This window comes from Odontesthes bonariensis, chromosome 3, assembly GCF_027942865.1.
Source record: "Odontesthes bonariensis isolate fOdoBon6 chromosome 3, fOdoBon6.hap1, whole genome shotgun sequence".
In the NCBI taxonomy this organism is placed as follows: Eukaryota; Metazoa; Chordata; class Actinopteri; order Atheriniformes; family Atherinopsidae; genus Odontesthes; species Odontesthes bonariensis.
In genome coordinates, this window is record NC_134508.1 from 38076019 (window position 1) to 38095271 (window position 19253).

Here is a 19253-nt window from a genome sequence, read left to right on the forward strand (position 1 = left end):
CCCACTTCAGGTCCTGAGAGATTGTGGGGCCCATAAACCTGAAGGATTCCACAGCAGACACTGCGTTGTTGGTGATGGTGATGGGTGGTAGAGTGGGGGGGCTTCTCCTAAAGTCCACTGTCATCTCCACTGTTTTTAGCGTGTTCAGCTCCAGATTGTTCTGACCACACCAGCAGACCAGCCGTTCAACCTCCCGTCTGTATGCAGACTCATCACCGTCCCGGATGAGGCCGATGACTGTTGTGTCATCTGCAAACTTCAGGAGTTTAACAGACGGGTCTCTTGAGGTGCAGTCGTTGGTGTAAAGGAAGAAGAGCAGTGGGGAGAGTACACACCCCTGGGGGGCACCTGTGCTGATGGTCCGGGTGCTGGATGTGATGCTCCTCAGCCTCACCTGCTGCTTCCTGTCAGTCAGGAAGTTTGTAATCCACTGACAGGTGGAGGAGGGCACAGTGAGCTGGGTATACGGGGTAGATGTCTCATGCATGACCGGTAGAGCGCCCCAGTTTAACAGCTTTAGGGGGAAATAAATTGTTGGGCACCTAATTTGCACTATAATACAGGCACCACAATGTAATCTCTCTAATATGAAAAATTACCACACCTGGGCAAAGACTGATTAGTTGTTTGAGAAAGAATATATTTGTTTTTAATAATGTATTTTTTTTTTTGGTGTCATTTTCTCATTTAAAATGTGCCTATATATTCTTTGCAGTTAGTGGGCTATTCATCATGACATTACATTAAGTGTGTCCCACTATTTCAAAAAATTATTGTATATATCGATCTATTATAATTTTTTTGTTATTAATCACTATCTCACACTCTTCTTTTTTAAAACCACATGCCATTCTGGTAAAAATGTATTCTGATAATGAAGGAAAACAACACTGGAGAAGTTTGTGAACCTAAAAACTATAAACTTCTGAATTGTTTTATAGTACAATGACATTTTTTTTTGTGCACATTCACAGGCCTGAAACTGCCCAAGAACGCCCAGGGGCTGAGATACTCCAGTAAATATATTTGCTTTTCAACCCTGCAACACACTGTTTTGCTTTACGGTCCCTTAACAACTTTGTATTGGAGTCTCTGTAGCCTTTTCAACAATACAACAAATTCATGTGTACGGCTGCATATGTGTACAGTTTTATTTTCATGATAGTGGTGATATATCCCACAATTGCTTGTTACATCACACTGTTAATTGCCGACATTTTTATGTAACAAAAAGGGAAAATTGTTACAGGAAATAGCATTGACCAAAGAACGAATATAATATGTTTGCTTTAAAGGCAAAGGGTACATAGACTCTCTGATATGATTTCAAGCATCAGCGTGCACACACAACTTCAAAGTAGGTCTGTTTTCAGGATGTTTTGTTGAATTGTAGAAGTCTTTAGACAATGAGTTAGTGGCCTAAAGTAGAAAAAATAATAATAAACTTATGTGTAAAGAAAAACTGTGAGGACTGTTTTTTTTTCCTGATGCTACAGTATAATGTCTGTTGTATAGGTTTTCAAGAAGCAGCAAGTAAATATAACATTTTTGTCTCCCTGCTCCTCTTCATTTAGAATTTATACAATGGAGTTGTTTTAATCCCTGATCAGGAACCTTGTATTGACGTACTGCATGTGGAAAACGTTACCTGCATCATTCTGTCATATCAGCATAGAGAAGCTCAGGTTACAATAATTGTTCACTCATCAAATAAATTCAACACACAAATTGCAACAACTGTTGATTGCATAACCATAAAGCAGCAAATTTATTGGATAATAATGGGTAGTGAGTAACAGTTGATGCCAGTGGAATCTAATAAATTCTCACAACTGGAGACTACATCTAAGAACACAGTCCTCCGAAATGCTGCAGTCACACAAACCAATATTTATCGGCCAGCATTTATTTCGTGTTCAGACTTTTAAGATGGTCTTCAAATCTCCATCAACAACCAGTGTGACAGAAGATAGGATGAGAGTTATTTCTTAATCTCCACTGTCTTGAAAATTGTCACTGGTGGTTAAACCAGGGCTGCAGTCTCGTAGTCAAGACTAAATAATGGTGCTGCCAACACTGTTTGACTGAATATTCCACTGATAATTGATTATAAATTGCCATGTTGCTTCATGAATAGAGTACACTGTCAGAGAACTATGACAAGCAGAAAGAAGAAATATACCCGACGGTTATCTCGTGAAAAATCTGACTTAATAAACTGACGAGGCAACCCTTATTTGGGTTTTCTTGCGACTTGTTCACGGGATTAGCACTTCAGTCAGCCATCTCTGGGTTCAACTTTGAAAAAGCTCAGCGTCGTTTAGATACTTAATAGAACATTACTTCGGTAACTTATGTAGGTCATCGTATCAGTGTGCGCTACTAACGATCGTCATTACATGAACATGTGAGTCACATTTAATCCTCCTGAGTCTAATGTTTTTGCTGCCTCAGAAGTACAACTTCCCTATACATGTCCCTGTTTCTTCTCACTTCAAAGACTTCCCACATGGCTCAGAAGCCATTATGTTTTTACAAAAAACATTTCAAAGCTGCATTAGTAACCCAAATTTTAACAGAACCAGTTGCCAACCAGCTAAAGGTGATCAGGATGTCCGCTTCAGCAAGTCCAAATTACCCAAAGACTAAAGAGGCGCCATCAAGCTGTGCTGCAATGACTGTACATATCTGTTGTATTCAAAGTTGGGAGAGAAGTCTATTTTAAATCTTAGCGCATGAAATGACCCAACTGAGGGATGTCAGATTGTGCAACAGATACATATTGATTTGTAGCGCTGTGATGGTCATAGAAAAAAAAGAAAAAAAGAAAAACAACAACAAAACATTAAAACAGGGACACCATCACCCAGGGAAATATTTCCTCTTACTCAGTCGCACCTTTGCTTTCGCCTCACATCATTTTGTTTCACATGAAAGTTTTTCCCCTTAAATTTTATTTATTTTTTTTAAAATGGCACATGCAACATTTTGCATAGGTTGTTGTGACTATCATTTCATGTTTTATCCTGCTTGCTTCGTTTATTTGTTGCTTAAATCAAACTGTGGGAACTTGGTCCTGAATTTCTGTCTGAATTTTGCTGCAGGCAGTCAAAACTTGAAATTGACTAGCTGTGGTCTAACAGCAAGAACCCAAACCAAACATTTACAACATTTTTCTCATGGTTGTCGATTAACATCAAAGACTGCCAAAAGTTGCAGTGTGTAACAGCCTGTGATGACTTTTCAATGGATGAATACAACAAGCAGAGATAGCAGTGTTGTTGGTCAGCTCTGAGCAACGTCTCCTGACGGAGCAACGGGAGGAGCTTCTACAGAGACAAAGAGCTACGGCTGCAAACAAACTTCAAGTCGGACAGGAGGTTTGTGCGTGTTTGCGTGAAGGAAGAAAAAGCTGGATTGTTCCCAAAACTTCTTGGGAACCCTAATCTTCTTCGGCTCTAAGAAGTAGACTGGACGTGGGAGCAGTCTAGTGCTGCGACCACTTGATGTTCTTCAGGTCGATGCCTTCCTGAACCATCTCCCACAGAGGACTGAAAAACAAGAACAAAATATATGTTATAAAAACGTATCTATGATCTGTTTGCTAACAACTGATTTTTAAATCTTGACTGTAATTTGTACCGACTGTACTGAAGTAATCTACAGATCAGACTGTGTAGAAGTGATAGAAGTCCCGTCTACTTCCTGCCCAATGCTTAGCAAACACCACTTAAACCTAATGCGACTGTTTTGGACCATCGTGGATGCTCGTTGTGTGTCTTTCTTTCAAAATAAAAAATATTAGTAACTTCTTGTTGTCTGGTTATACCTTGGAAGAGTGAAATAAGTGCAAGGTGCCTTAAACCTGAATAATTAAAAAAAAAAAATCCCTGCTTCTCTGTCTGCAAAAATATGTCCAATTGTAAAAAAGGTCCCAGTATTTATTCCAGAATTTTAATTCCTAAATGAGTTTATAGTCTCAATTGTTCAAGTTGAAAGTCTATTCTAATACAGCATGAGGTCCACTTTGTAATAAAATGATTCCAGGTAAAGGAATTAGGCAGTACAGAAGAGAGAGCTTTAAAGGGATATTCCTATGAGTATTCAATGCCTTAACTACAGTAGGAAACAGTGAGTTTTGGAGAATCAGAGGGGATCCCTGACTGGCAATCTAAGCAAAAAAGTGACCTAAAGAGTGAAGTGCCACCATTTAGAAGCGACTTATACCTTAAAATTTTCAAAGCTTTTTTAGCTAACATGGATTTTTACACCACGTCACTTTTGCATCAGTTTGTTATTAACGTTGTCACCACATTTTCTCATGTTGCAACATGGGTCAAAGTTCGTGGAACTGATGCAAACAAAATGCAGTGTGAAAATCCACAATATAACGTTTGCTGGAAAAGCCAAGAAACTTTTTGAGCTTTGACTTGTTTTTCATGGTGAACTTTTCAGCTTCAGTTAGCTTGGATCACCTGCCAGGAATTCCTTCTGACTTCTAAACCTTTTATTCAAAATCTATGGTCTGAAAATAGTTTGGGTGGTCAATTCTTGGAGGTTTCCAACCTGTCTGAATTATTTTGAGAGATGTTACCATGTTAAGATTTCTCAGCTAAATACTCCTTAAATTAGTCTAAAGTTAAAATCCAACTGAACTCACCTCATCTCCCTGAGTCTGCTGACCTGTTGGATGCATTTCTCTGCTGTGTAGTCGATTTCTTCTTCTGTGGTGAACCTGCCAATACCAAACCTGCCAAAGAGGGAAACACAAGAAAAGTCTGAAATGTTTTTATTTCAGTACGTGTCTGCTGTTCTTTGTGCCACTGAGTGGGATATAAATGTAGGAAAATTCTGTTTTGAGTGACTCATCCTCAAATGAGATGTTTGCATACAGACTGCCAACAAAATGCATTAGAATGATGGCCATAGTTAAGAAGTGGTTTGTAGGTCAGACTCTGTACGGCAATAATATAATTAGAATCAGCACTGTTTGTAAGATTGCTAAGATCAACATTAGTCAGTTTAAATGACAAATAAAGTTAAACTAGATTACAATAAAAGCAATTTAAGAATTCTTATTAAAGACATCCTTTTTGTGGAATGTTTGTACCTGATGGAAGAGTGAGCAAGGTCTTCATCTGCTCCGATTGCTCTGAGGACATATGATGGCTCCAGAGACGCTGATGTGCATGCACTGAACACACAAACATATTCGTTCATCATCAAAAAGGTGTACAAAAGTACAAATTCAAAGTTATATGGGTTCGATTTTTGAGTCTTACCTTCCAGATGACAGAGCAACATCCTTCAGAGCCATCAACAGACTCTCTCCCTCCACATAGGCAAAGGAAAGATTTACGCAGCCTGGAACATAAAACAAACACAAGACCATCTAAAACAAAGCTCCAACAGAGATGCAACGTGCAAAGAACTTAGCTGGTTGAAGCTAAAAGAAGCAGTTTCTGAGGAATCATTTAATTTCTGTGTAAGTCTCACTTTCTTTCCAGTTAATTAAGACTTAGTGGGTATTGAATTCGTAAAGATGGTTAAGAATTAGGTGAGGGTCTAATAAAATGTCATTAACTGTCCTTATAGTCACAAACATCCGTGCGTTTACCAGGGTAGCGTTTTTCTGGATCTCCATTCATGATGACATCAGGAATCTCAGACATGATCTTCTCGACCAGGCGATTGGCCAGCATGGACACTCTGTGATGATCGTACTACACGTGCACAAACGCACAATAAGGCCTGATACAATTGCGCATGTTTGTTCAGTCTTTTGATTTTTCAATGAGGATTTTACCTCCATCTCCTTTTGGGCGATGCTGCAGGCGGCTCCCAGCCCAACAGTCAGCGGGGTGGGGACAGTTCCAGAGCGAAGACCTCTCTCCTGTCCACCGCCGTTCTGCAGTGGCTCCATACGCACCCGAGGCCTGCGGCGCACATACAAGGCACCCACACCTGTGCACATACAACCACAAACACACAGTCACAAGTAATCATTGTAGGTTGGGATACCGAGTACCACCCGTCAGTTTAGGGAGTACAAGCTGTGATTTGGGTCAAATTTTTCACAACAACAGTAAAAAAAACATTTGTTTTGAGATGACTTGGTTTCCCGGTTTAACAGGTGATTACGGTTGAACTTTGTCATCTTATTTAATGAAATACAGCTGAATTTACATCAAAACAAAGCTAAACTCGATGCACAAAATGTACACAATCTAAAACACAGACATACATTGAGTTAGTTAACGATCATAAGACTGAAATTAATATAACAACTACCTGTAAAAGCAGGCTTAATCCATTCATTTATGTTGAGCAAGCTTCGTCATGTACAAATATAAACTAAAGGAAAAGTCACAGAAAGAATAGCTTTTAAACTTCTTTTGCTGGTCTAAAAGCTGCTCACCGAGTGTTCTCAGTATTTGCATTTCAACAGCAACTTCAGTAGTTTTCTGTTTCTACAATAGAACATTTCTATCCACAGAGTTTCAGCAGTGCTGTTTCCGTGTTTTAATATAGCTTCTTATGAAGTCCTTTAAACTGACACAGTGTATAAAATGGGCTCGATCAGGGCTGCCGCTGGGGGGTGCGCGAGATGAAAAATGTAATGGCGGTCTGATAATTACAGTGTTTTCCCCCCACAATAAAGACGTGTAAATAAACATTTCCTTTGTAAAATTTAAAATCAAAAACTGGAATTTTAATTCATAAAGAAATGCAGGCTATTCAAAATGCACTAAAGGGGGGGCGGTCGGTCAGTGGCGTAGTGGGTTAAGCGGCCGCCCCATGTACAAGAGGCTGCGGTCCTCGCTGCGGCTGGCCCCGGTTCAGGTCCCGCACCGGACGGCCCTTTGCTGCGTGTCTTCCCCCTCTCTCTGCCTCCTGCTTCCTGTCTCTCTACAACTGTCCTATCATTGAAGGCATTAAAAGCCTTAAAAAAATATTTAAAAAAAAAAATGCACTAAAAGGAAGCGTAGAAGAGGTTATCTTCTTCTACGCAGTGTATATGCGCACCTCGCTTGTGGCCTCTACGTCATTCATTCTGTCAAATATGCTCAATTGGCTGAAATCAGGGAAACTGTCAGGAAAGACATCTAAAGTCAAAGTTAGTGATGAAGGAGGAGAGGAACCAAGAGAGAGTGAGGAATCGTAGACAACAGAAGAGAGAATTGCTACGGATCCGGGAGAAGAAAACGAGCCGGAGCCGGAGGAAACCGCAAAGGAGCGAAGGAGATGGCAACAAGACGGATACCAACACCAACCTTTGGGTCCGTAGAGCTTGTGACCGCTGATGGACATCAGATCCACTTTCGAGTCGGAGACGTTGAGGGGAATCTTTCCGACAGCCTGAGCAGCATCAGTGTGGAAGAAAACTCCTTTTGAGCGACAGATATGTCCTGTGGACAGGAAGAGTGAAGATCAGTGAGTCAACAGCTCTGATCGGAACGGCACAGAAACACAGATCAGTCACTCTTGTTGTATTGCCATGGTTACCAATGTCCTCGATAGGCTGCTTGACTCCAATCTCGTTGTTGATGGTCATCACCGACACCAGAGAGGTGTCAGGATGGATGGAGGCCTCCAACAGCTGCAGACACACACAGTTTATACAGTGACTTCTACATGTTATCTGTGTGCACGTGGTACATGTTATCTGTGTGCACGTGGTACATGTGATCTGTGTGTTCTTCTTTGGTACCTCCAGGTCCAGTAGCCCGTTCTTCTGGACTGGCAGGTATGTAACCCTGAATCCTTCAGCCTCCAGAATTCGACACGAGTCCAGGACACACTTATGCTCGGTCTGTGTGGTGATCACATGACGCTTCTTGGCTTGGTAGAACCTGGCCACACCCTACAGGAGAGGGACACCGGGTTAGAACTGAAGTCCTAAATGAGTTCTCATTGTTTCTGTTCTTACTATCCTCTTTTTTTGTATCAAGTATGCTCTGTCACAGAGGAAGAAGTGTGGAGAACATTGTGCCTCAGTGAGTATGTGCTTCTACAAGCAGCAGAAACTACTCTTTCTTTACAAAGCAACAACATTTGCTGCACCAAAACATAACGAGGTGGTAGCAGCAGCAGGAAAGTGTTTGTGTCATGATGATGAAGAGGCGCTGCACAATGGGACCTTGATAGCCATGTTGTTGGACTCGGTGGCTCCGCTGGTGAAGATGATTTCTCTGGGATCTGCTCCAATCAGATCTGCCACCTGCTGCTCAGACAGACAGACAACACAGTCTATGATTAAATTCACTTTACATTCTCAGGAACAACTCTTATTACTTAGTACATATCATCAGCAACTAAAATATGGAGCATTCATACAAAACATGGCCCTGAGTTTGATTCAAAAGCAGTTTTGGACCACTACATGAACACTTTTCAAAAATTGTTTTAAAGTGGCTAAAATCATTTAGTTTTCCATCATGTGTTCTGCTACTATCTAATGACATCAACTGTTTATCTCAAAGCAATTAACTTGTAACCTTCAAAGGCATTTCTCTGAGTATATGTTGAAATTAACATCGTGGATTGGGTTCCAAAGCCAAACACACCATGTCAATATGACAAATATAAAACTAATAAAGACATGCAATGAAACAAAGAAGATCAATCATAAATATGATTTATTTGCATGGTAATTCCTTGCTCAAGTGTAGACAGCCCTACTCATATCAAATACCAATGAATGGCAGTGTTTAGATACGCTTGAAGCTTTTTACTTGGTTTTTCCTCTATGTGTTCAGTGTGAGTGTTGCTCTACCTTTCTGGCAGTTTCCATGGCGGTCTCACTCTCCCAGCCGTACACGTGTGTCCTGGAGTGAGGGTTACCATAGTAATTCACCTGATACGGCAACATGGCGTCCAACACCCTGGGGTCCTAAACGCACGAAAACATTTAACTGTGAGGGCAAACAGGTGACTCCCTCGGGAATCGAGTCAAACATGTTAAGCTACATCTTTTCTTTCTGCTTGTCACAAACAAAACAAACTACCGCTTCACACCTTCTGTGACTGATACACAAGAGAGGTCTGTTGGAAAAAAATTACCACTAAATTAGGGTTTTTTTGATGGAAAAAGACAGCTTTTAAATGATTAAACAGTGAGTTTGTTGCTACAAAGCAATTAGAAATCCAGCAAAGGAGAAACAAACACAAACAAAGAAGACTGGGCTGCTTAAAAGAAACATTACATCAGCTGTCTGAAATTACTGCACAGGTGCTGCTCACAAGGTGGTTGGTTAACCTTAACCATTAAAATTTGCCCCACAAAGCTCTGAATAATGAATGCAAAGTGAGATTTTAATGCCGTCAAAAACAAAACAATCAGTGGTGACTTGTTAGATAACAGTTACCATAGGTGTTGTAGCCTGGAAGTCCAAGTAGAGGGGGCGAAGCTCATCTATCTCCAGTTCATGTTTCTTGATCAACTCTGCAGAACAAAACAGAATTTCCACAATGTTTAAGTTTGTTTATAACATTTGAGAAAGTTTGTTATACCTCAGAGCATGTAATTCGATCTTTTTCAAAACCTTAGCAGATGAAGTATGAAAATGATGCAAAACGGGGAGAAACAGGTCTGAAATTATTTTGATTCTATCACAGCTTCTAACAGGTTTCCCTTATTCCAACAAACAAACAACATTCAGCTAATTTAACACGGAATTTAATCAGATCTCCAAGATCCAGGGCTTAAACATTGGGTCAGACAGGCAGCTCAGGAGTTGTTGAATCATTCATCAGCTGTGCAGCTGAGCAAAGTAAATTAAACAAATAATACATTTCACTTTCTTTGTTCCCATTTGTCTTTATTTAATTAGCAAAACCGCAATATTCCCATCAGTTTACAGCTGTATGTTGTTGTGTGTACAGCACCCATTTACTAAATGGGTTTCTTCTCCTCCGAGTATTCCAGATATTAAAAAAAAAAATTAAAAAAAAAAATTTATCTTACCATGATCTCGACCCTGATACTTGTACTGCATATCTACAATAAAACCATGGTCTGTACTGTAAAGTCTTCAGAGTTACAAACTGTTAAATGAATAAATTTGAATTTATCTGAACGCGCAAGTCACTACAGCCAATATTAATACGCGCGAGTTACCAAAAAATCTAAAGAGGATTTATCAGGCATTCAAATTTAATATCATTTTTAGGAGGAACCATACTACATTTTAAGATCCATTTATTTTATCCTTTTGTCCAACAAAAAGTTGTTTTGAAAGATGTTCAAATAATTAAAACAGAATCTAAAACCAAAACTAAAAGAATAGAGGTCATTGCTTCGATAAATGAAAAGTGATAATTAATTATTCAAACAATTGACCATTATTCTTACGTTAGTCGTTTGTTAGAGCTATTTAAAAGAGTTTATGTCTTTTATCACTAAACACACGGTCCACGCTGGTCATTACTTAACGTTTTACCACACAGTGTTATGAAGTTTCCCGTCTACCAATTAAACTGCGTCACTTTGGGATTAGCTTCATGCTAGGTGCTCCAATGGATAAACAGGCCACTTTGGTCCAACTGATGTTACCTTTCGGCATGGAGCTGGTGGCTGTACGCTCGGAGCCCAGCCGAAGAGAAAGCCACGAAGCGGGCTTCAGCAGCCGGGAGGAGACGGTCCTGCTCGGGGAAAGCATCTGGTCGGTAGACTGATTTTAACTGGAGAGACTAAACTCCGTCAACACCTTCACGTGGACAGCAATCAAAAGACCAGCGTCAAACGATGTGTACCAGCTCAGTCCCCTGACTCAAGTGGGAGAAAAACAAGAAAATTCACTACTTTAACACAAAGCTTTAACGTGACTCAAGTTCCTTCACAGACGCGCGTTGCAGTCGGTCAGTTATGTACAGGTTACGGCAGCATTATTCAATGCCACTTCACACATAACAGCACTTATATCCGGTTTTGACTTTCAAAATAAAGAATTTGCTTTTATAAGAGGACCAAATTAACACGTACAAGTCCTATGTTTTCCTAGATAATCTACAAGTCTTAGAGTATCGCTTTTAATATAAGTAAATAATTAAACCAATTAAATCTGAACCAGTCAAAATGTAATGTAACACAAACTAGAGTTATATAGACCTAAAATTCCAAACTGTGCTGAACATAAACCAACATTTTGAGTAATATTAAGCGCTTGAAAAAAAAGAAGATACAACAGGAATCTGGTGTTTTAAACTTAAAGTTCCCTCTTAAAAATGTTGCAGCATTTTTGACATATTATTTTCCTTGGGGAAATTTGGACACTTTGCTGTCGAGTATTTTATACATATAAAATATTGTTTTTTATATTATTGTTGTTATAATTGTTTTTTTTTTTTTTAATCCTATCATTTTAATTTCCTCGTTCGGCCCTTTTTGCTGTTTAACCACTCTGTCACTGTGTGCAACTTGACACTGCGCGATGTCGACGCTGTTTCATGCTTGCACAACAACCGGAAGTAGATGGCGGAACTTCCTGTAAATATTCTGGGCTCTCATTGGACAGGTGTTTATCACAAAGCTATGTATTACTCTATAGCTCTGGCCTCTTCTAGACGTTTCATTTAATATTTGTAACAGGAATTAAAACATTTGAGGTAGTCTGCTGTTGCAAAATCGGACTCTTGATACATATGAACGCATTTGAAAAGCCCAAAACCTGGTTATAAACGATTCTATGACGTTATGAAAACCGTTAATATAGAATTCCAAACTGTACTCTATACCAGCTGGTGGCGGTGGAGCACATACAGTCTTGGCAGTGCAGCTAATTACTAAGAAGGAGAGGAAGAAAACTCCATATCCGTCAGCCATGTCTAACTAGCGAGCTGTAGTTTCTTTTTTGTTTGTTTGAAAAAATATATTCGACTTTTGGGAACATTATCAGAAATGAGACAAACTGCGCTACAATGATGGATCCCACTTTGAGGTGAGGACTTGGGCTGGTTTTGCTAACTCGTGTCTGGTTGTTATGTGAGAGGCTATCAAGCACAAGCTAACCTGTCAGTGTACTGCAGTTGAACACCGCTGCTTCAGGGTTTTGCCTTGTTTCTATCACACACTAGCCTTATTGAAATGGTAATTATTGTGTAAGTATGTTATTTCATAATTGTGTACGTCAGTTTGGTTGTTTTTTGGAACATAGATTTGAATGACTGGTTCCCACCCACAGCAGCTGGACTGGTGTCAGTTGTTAGAAAATAAGGAGCTAGTTGTCTATACCTTATATGTGGACACTTTATCTTTGGGTTCCGTCTGAATGTGGACGCGCGTGAGGCTATTTTGTCACCATCCCCATGCTCACTGACAGGTACAAAGGTCATCTATGTTTACAAACTCCCCGGCGTTTTAAAAAGTGTGCTTGTGGTCAGATTAAGGAATATTTATGTTTAAGTTAGCTTTATTGTTTTGTGTTTTTGTTTTTTTTGGGGGGGGGGGGGGGGGGGGGGGGGGGTTACTCAGCATGCCAACTAACATTGCTTACTGGGGTTACTGTTAACTCTGTTACTGTTGAATCATTGTGTTATTAGTAAAAACATCACAGCCTAACAATTTAAACACAGTTCTTTACTCTCTGGCAAAAAACACTTGTGGCATGAGGACCATCATTATGTAGTTTTTTAAGTATTAAAATGGTTGGATGATACTTGAATTGTGTGTGGAGACTTTAATACCCCAGAAGCCAGGCTCAATATTAACCTCTGTTAAAATCCTAATGCAAAAGTCATTTATAGTTTGTCTACAGTATTATAGACAATCAGTTGCTGGAATACTAGTTTAAAGGACTTTTCTTTTGTCCTAAAGCAGTGAAATGACTGGAGAGGAACCTCACAATGAGTCCAACAGAAGACAGACTGTGTAGCTCACCTGGTTGAGCAGGTGGCTCCTGAGGTGTTTTGAATATGTGAGACTCTGGTTGAAATCCCACCAACAAAAAGCATTTCAAACTTTTTTTTCTCTTCTGCAAATTCAGTTGCAGCCATTCTATTCAAATGTGATCATCATTGTGACATCAGAAGCTTTATTAAAATGAATGACGCTCAATGGATGGTGCTGAAAGATATGAAGTGACCGTGAAAAGTTTGGATTGTTTTACAGGTGAGGAGGTGACACCATGATCCAGGACCCTGAAGCAGCTGAAGACTGACAAATTTGAACAAGAAGCTGCTGCTACCGCTGCCGTCATGGGGACAACGATGAGCGAGCCGTGTATCTACGACAAGCTGTCCGAAAGCATCGACATCCTCCGCCAGTCAGGCTACCGATACGGCATGTCAGAGAGGGAGATTGAGAAGTTCATTAAACAGGTCCTGGAGACCAACGAGCCCAGAAGAGAACCTCCTCAGTTCCCCATCCTGAGAGCCACCATCAAGGTGAGAAACATCTGGCCAAGAAGGAATGTTAAAGACATGCTGAAAAGCTTTCATAAATAAGATATATCATAAGCAGGTTGAAGCATCACATCAGGATTTATCTTGTTGAGGTTGTTTTAAGATAAGTTCGACAAATGTGAACCTATCCACAAAGCTTATTTTCTGCTCCTAATCTTACCTTCATCCTGTAAAATAAACAAATGTTTTTTGTAATTTTCTGTGTGTTTTGATGAAGGAGACATTCTGACTTTGTTGTGTGTAGTTTTTGGTGGCAGTGGGCTTCCTGCTGGTGGTGGTGCTGGCCTTCACTTACCCCCAGAACGCCCCCCAGCTGGGACTAGTCAATCTGGGCTGTTACAACTGGTCGTCCCCTCTGAGCCACGTCCGCCTGCTCTCCTTGCCTATTGCCAAGAAGTACAACCTACAAGGTGTGAAGCATTGTGGCTTTCTTTTTTTTTCCAAGTGTCAAATGTCCTACAAACACAAAGACAGAAATAAGACACACAAAAAAGATATTAAAGGTCTTCAGAAAAGTTAAGCCAGTAAAGATTTTATCTACTTGGCACAGACCGCATGCATTGATGTAAACCATTTAAGAGAAGAAATTTGTTGCATCTGTGGAATGTTGGGAAAGAAAAGGAAAATTCTGCTGGTTCATGTGAAACATCACATGTATATGTTTGTTGAGCATGTGACAAATAAGTCATTCTCAGGGAAAGCTGCTCAGCTGCAGCACATTACAAACATGTGACTGTTGACAGTTTGTTTATAGTAGTTGTACCTTTAACTCCTTTCTGCACGCACACATTGCATGTGGACACTAGCATGTTTGTTCACTTTGTTTCCTTTGCTGTAACATCGGCCTGCAGACACAGAGGAGTTCTTCCAGCCAGCAGAGATGACAAATATCACAATTTAATCATAACTGTAATAATAAATGATGAGTAGTCAGACTAACAGCTAACTGAACACCAGCTTGTGTGTTTTGTTTTTCAGAACATGCCTGTTCACCTTCCGTACAAGTCTTACGTGAATCATTCACGGTGAATGTTGTTCTTCTTGTATTTGAATACAACTTCTTTGGCTTCTTTTTTTTATCGTGTTTGTGTGTGATGCAGGTTTCCATGAGTGGTGGAGCGCCGGCTCTCTCAGGCAGAGTTTGGTGAACTGCTCAGGATGCGCAGAGATCTCCTCGGTACTGGAGGTCCCAGAGAGCCTCAGAGGGACCGTGACTCTGCGACGGGGACCGCAGCTCGTCCTGCTCAAGGTCACAGCTTTCCGCAGTCAGGAGTGGTCGTTTGACGAGCCTCTGTTTGTTGAATTCTTGTGTGTGTAAACTTTTAACGACAGATGGGAAATGAAGACTTTCATAAACACCCATTTTTGATTTTGCTTCTTGAAGTAATTTTTTCCACTTTTCTTTGAATGGTATCTTGAAGTTTTTTCTAAATATAAACTCACGAGTCTCCCTGGGACAATCTGCCATTTATAGTTATGAGTTTTGATTATTTTAACGTTTATCACGATCAGTGTGTTTTTAGGATCTTCACAATGGCACAACACTGGCACAGTATGATGAGCTCTGAGCAGTGCTGTCTGATGAACACATTCAGTCCAGCCCTTCCCTGTTTGTTCATACTGTTTTCCATTGGTCTGCGCTGCTCTCTGCAGGGTGGGGAGTCCCTCAGCGTCCAGCGGCAGCAGCTGGAGGAGCTCTACTTGGCCCATTCAGGCTCCATGTCCATCCTGCTGGAGGAGGACGACGACAGCCAGCAGAACAGCAACCTCGGCCTCCCTCGAGGACCTGCCAACTTCACCCTGCTCTGGTTTGCATCTTTGTTCAGAGTAAAAGGGTTGGCTTCATTCATTAATGCAGAAACCGAGTCTTGACCAGGTCCAAATTCTAGTGTTTAATGTGGACAGGAAGGACTGAACCTGAGAAAATGCCATCTCTGTGTGTCATTATTTTTTTCCACTAAAACTATTTGGTGTAAAAATTTGAGAATATTTAAACTGAGAGGCACTTCCAGTTTTAAACTTAAATATGGACATTGGCTTCACGCAAATATGAGAAACAAATAGTGTTGTTTGAGTATCAGTTTTTATCCTTCACTATTAAACATAAAGAATAGAAGACAGGCTGGGTTCTAAAACACTGTCTGCATTGGGAGGCCAATCAGAGAACTGCGGGCTTTTTGTAGGGGCTTTGGGCTTAACAGCAAATATTTTAATATACTAGAGAAAATGGCACGCCACAAGCTATTACATAGACTTTAACACTTGTGTTTCTGCAGGAGGTTCAGTTCTGGGACCAGGGAGAAGGTCTTGAGATGGCTTTTCCCCAAAGCTGAGCTCTGCCCTCTGCTGGACAGTGCTGGAACTATCCTGCAGCGCTGTCTGGTCACCCACAGCACAAACTCTCAGAGCAAGGTGAGTCCCTCTGCGTCCAGTCGGCCTCATGTCCTGATACTGACCCCCGGTTTCCACCGGATGCAGTCTCAATGTGTTTCAGCTCCGATGCAGTGACTGAAGTTGATTACATTTACCAGTCAATGCTCGTGTTTACACCAAATGCCATGTGGAGCGTTTCAGGGGTATCCCAGAGGGAGCTTACGCAGCTGGTCTGTTTCTGACTGAACACGTGTCAGCAAACACAGATTAGTTAAATCAGACGAATACGAATCCATTTGAGAAATGTTAAACCACAAATCTTTTATTTAGTTTCAAACATAAAAGACCGGTATATGGTATCATATGAGTGAACCAATGTGACTGGCTGCCTTGGAGCAGAAATACAAGGATTCAGACGATTCAATGCTGGAGAATGAGAGGTTAAGCAGTTTGGAAACACAGGGTGTTGTATGACACCACGGATACTCTTCTTTTTAGATAAATAAATGAATATGAGGAGTGGAAAATAACTCTTGGTAGAGCCGAAAATAGATCAGAAATGCTTAATTTTGTCTGACAGAAGGTAACTTGTTTATACTCCAGATGTGACATTAAGTCCCATGATGAATGGAACAAAATCGAGTTACTGTCGGAGCACAGCAGCAGTAGCTTGTTACTGTTACTGTTTTGCGTGAATTTTTAAACTATTATTTTCTGTATATATTTTTGGCGCGTATGTTTCAGGGTGTCAGGGTGTTGGGCTGGTTGGTGGTGGGCGAGGGGCTGCCAACAGTTCGAGTTCTGCCCGTTCAACGCTGCCAGAAACACTGCAGCTCCTTCAACCTGTGGCTCACGCCTGGAGACATGGGTAACGCCAGCTGCACGTGCACATTTTTACACCTCAAAGACAGACAAAATACAACTTCTGTTTCTAATTTATAAACTGAGTATTATTTTTTTTTTTTAGAGTAAACAACAGATTTTGTTCCCACAACTTGCCATTAAAAATAATGATAATAATTATAATGATAGTTGCCAACCCTTATAATGATAGTTGCCATGTGTGCAGACTACTGTGAGAGAACAGATGACATTTGTTGTATTTGGCGCTATATGAATAAAAATGAATTGAATTGAAAAATGAACTTCAGGTGCACATAAGACTAAGGAGGTTTCAGGCTGCTGATGCTGTGTGACCTAAACACTCAGTGATGATGGTTGTCCCCTTTGACCCATGCAGTGTATGCTGACCCTCGGTACTGGCAGATGGAGCTCTTCCCGGGCCGCGACCAGAACATCATCTGTGACGGGTCGGCCTTTTAGGCTTCAGGCGGGCAGAGTTCAGGATCAGTGTGTGACGCACAAGTCAGCTGCGTCTCTCTGCCGATGGATGCCTTATAACCGGCCTACCCTTTTTTTTTTTTTTGTGTGTGGCACTGATAATCCTCCAAACATCACGTGGAACAGGAAGCATCTGCACGTATAAGCTCAGTTTGGGGGAAAGTGGACCTCCTGCAGACTCCTACAAGGATCGAGGTTAGAGACTTTTGTTGAACGGTTCAAAAATCACCTGTGCTTGTGCCACAGTTTGAAGATGATCTCTAGCAATTAAAAAAAACAAAAACAATCATGCACTCATTGGGTGTGTCACTGTTTCAGAAGCTCTGGCTCCAGACCCCAGGAACACACCATCGTCTGTGACTTGTTGGGTCATTTAAAACCGGACTCCAGATAAAAACAACCAGTGGGATTGAGAATGAGCACACGATCTTATCTGTGCCAATGCTAGAAAAATGTCTTCATGCTTGGCTGTTTGTTGCCACGAGTCAATTATCAGAATAACAACTCTTAATTAACATTATCAGGCCAATGGCATTTATCAGGCTCCAAGTACCACTTAAAAAAAAAATGGCCCCAAATAACCATTCTGTTATTATTTTGTAATTTAAATAGTAATGAAATGGTAGATGGTGATTAAAGGCCATGGATGTCCATAGATACATGAAGAAAACCTAATATTAAGCTTGCACTCGGTGTCAAGATTCATTTTCTTCTCAGGCAACCGATTATAAAAGAACTAACCATCAACTGCAAATAAAGTTACTACTTTTTGTAATTATTCCTCAGAAAATAGAAAAGTCAGTGAGAGGAGGGCTAATGAGCACATGCAGCAGGTCACAGTGCGTTAGCAACTCAGACTGCAGAGAGATTTTCACCTGGGCATCAAAACTCCCTGTCCAGTTTTTTTTGGTACATCTGTGGACGTCCAGCAGCAGCTGAGCAGCTTCTGCTCTTCATCTAGTTCTTAATAGAAATAAAAGGGCAGCCAATCCAGGTTAAACAACCGCAGTTTCCTCAATGATCTCTAGCAGTATGCAACACTTTATCACCACTTTCCATCCGACCTTAACTGCGATTTTTCTTGCATATCTTAATTCATATAACGTTTGGTAAATTTTGTCTTCCGTATGGTGATTGACATGGTAAGATATGTTTATAACAAACACAATCAAATTGACCTGAGATCAGAATAAATCATTAGGATGCTTCTTTTCTTATTAAACCAGTCATTTGGGGAAAACACGGCTCGCTGTTCTCTGTTGAGGAATCTCATTTAGCTCAAAGCTGAGTTTTTGCAATAGTGCCTCTAACCATAACCTTTAAAAGTTCGGAACATTCAAAGCAGCCCTGTAGTCACTGATTTTAGTTAGGACAGATATTTAAATGATGTTAAATCAACTGTTCAATTGTTTTTGTTTGTCGCTGCACAAAAACGGTGCCTCTTCCTTGAGGAAACCATCAGTGAGTGTATATACACATAAGTACAGTTTATTAAGTTGGAGATATGTGTCATGCTTGGAAGTTATTAAAGATGTTAAAACAACATCTGTCGGGATTCTTCCTGCGTGTTCTGTGGATTATGTGGAGGAGACGCAGTTACCTCTCTGAGAGTTTTGTGGAGGCAGAAATTTCAAAACCAACGAGTTGACAACCCGTCACAACGCTAACCGCACAGCTTCAGACAGAAAAGGCTTTACTGATTGTACAAATCTGCTTCTCCAGTCTCAGTGTGGTTTTTGTTTTGACTGTGTATGTGTGTGTGTATATATATATATATATATATATATGTCAGATAATTCATTTGAATAGAAATATGCTGTAATATATTTTTGATTATCCCTGCTGAGTATCAGAGCAGTGACAGTAGAAGGTATATTTTGTGCATTATCAAGATTTAAAAGTCTAAATAACATTAATATTCAATTAAATCAATCTGCCAAAGTTGATGCGTTTTGGTGAGTTTGTGGTCTTAAAAGTCTCAGATCACAGCTACAGTTTGAAAATGTCCGGTTTGCAGAAAAATTTCACAGTTTTATGAGAACATTAAGGCTTGTTCAGTATTGGCTTCCATCTGTGTGGAATTATTGTCAAAGCTTGGAGTTTGAACTGATCAAAGCGTTTTGGGTTTTTTTTATAAA

At 40.4% G+C, this 19253-nt stretch overlaps 2 protein-coding genes across 3 annotated transcripts; one reads left to right on the forward strand and one right to left on the reverse strand.

Annotated features, from left to right (window-relative positions):
- Positions 1-1738: 1738 nt before the first annotated feature.
- nfs1 (NFS1 cysteine desulfurase) lies at positions 1739-10908 on the reverse strand. The gene is made up of 13 exons (XM_075461747.1): positions 10556-10908; positions 9369-9445; positions 8777-8893; positions 8141-8224; positions 7712-7864; positions 7507-7600; positions 7275-7409; positions 5807-5964; positions 5618-5723; positions 5283-5364; positions 5111-5194; positions 4661-4750; positions 1739-3551 (listed from the first exon to the last, which is right to left on the reverse strand). The coding sequence occupies exons 1-13, from the start codon at positions 10659-10661 to the stop codon at positions 3488-3490; spliced, it is 1350 nt and encodes a 449-aa protein (XP_075317862.1). The 5' UTR covers positions 10662-10908; the 3' UTR covers positions 1739-3487.
- Positions 10909-11496: 588 nt separating this feature from the next.
- c3h6orf89 (chromosome 3 C6orf89 homolog) lies at positions 11497-18658 on the forward strand. Of its 2 annotated transcripts, XM_075461749.1 has the most exons (9): positions 11497-11939; positions 12815-12914; positions 13109-13383; positions 13646-13811; positions 14502-14650; positions 15055-15209; positions 15678-15813; positions 16519-16642; positions 17015-18658. In XM_075461749.1, exons 3-9 carry the CDS (start codon positions 13195-13197, stop codon positions 17095-17097), a joined length of 1002 nt encoding a protein of 333 aa, XP_075317864.1. In that variant the 5' UTR covers positions 11497-11939; positions 12815-12914; positions 13109-13194; the 3' UTR covers positions 17098-18658. The 2 variants fall into 2 exon arrangements, with proteins under 2 accessions (XP_075317864.1, XP_075317863.1); XM_075461748.1 differs by lacking the exon at positions 12815-12914.
- Positions 18659-19253: the final 595 nt, after the last annotated feature.

Bases quoted from the DNA above. Each gene is read 5' to 3' on its own strand.
- nfs1 (XM_075461747.1), bottom strand. From the start codon at position 10,661: ATGCTTTCCCCGAGCAGGACCGTCTCCTCCCGGCTGCTGAAGCCCGCT. The intron at 8,225-8,776 runs GTAGAGCAACAC...CTGTCTGAGCAG, and splicing joins CCATGGAAACTGCCAGAAAG to CAGGTGGCAGATCTGATTGG. The intron at 4,751-5,110 runs GTACAAACATTC...CCTCTTTGGCAG, and splicing joins CTTGCTCACTCTTCCATCAG to GTTTGGTATTGGCAGGTTCA.
- c3h6orf89 (XM_075461749.1), top strand. From the start codon at position 13,195: ATGGGGACAACGATGAGCGAGCCGTGTATCTACGACAAGCTGTCCGAA. The intron at 13,812-14,501 runs GTGTGAAGCATT...TGTGTGATGCAG, and splicing joins CAAGAAGTACAACCTACAAG to GTTTCCATGAGTGGTGGAGC. The intron at 15,210-15,677 runs GTTTGCATCTTT...GTGTTTCTGCAG, and splicing joins GCCAACTTCACCCTGCTCTG to GAGGTTCAGTTCTGGGACCA.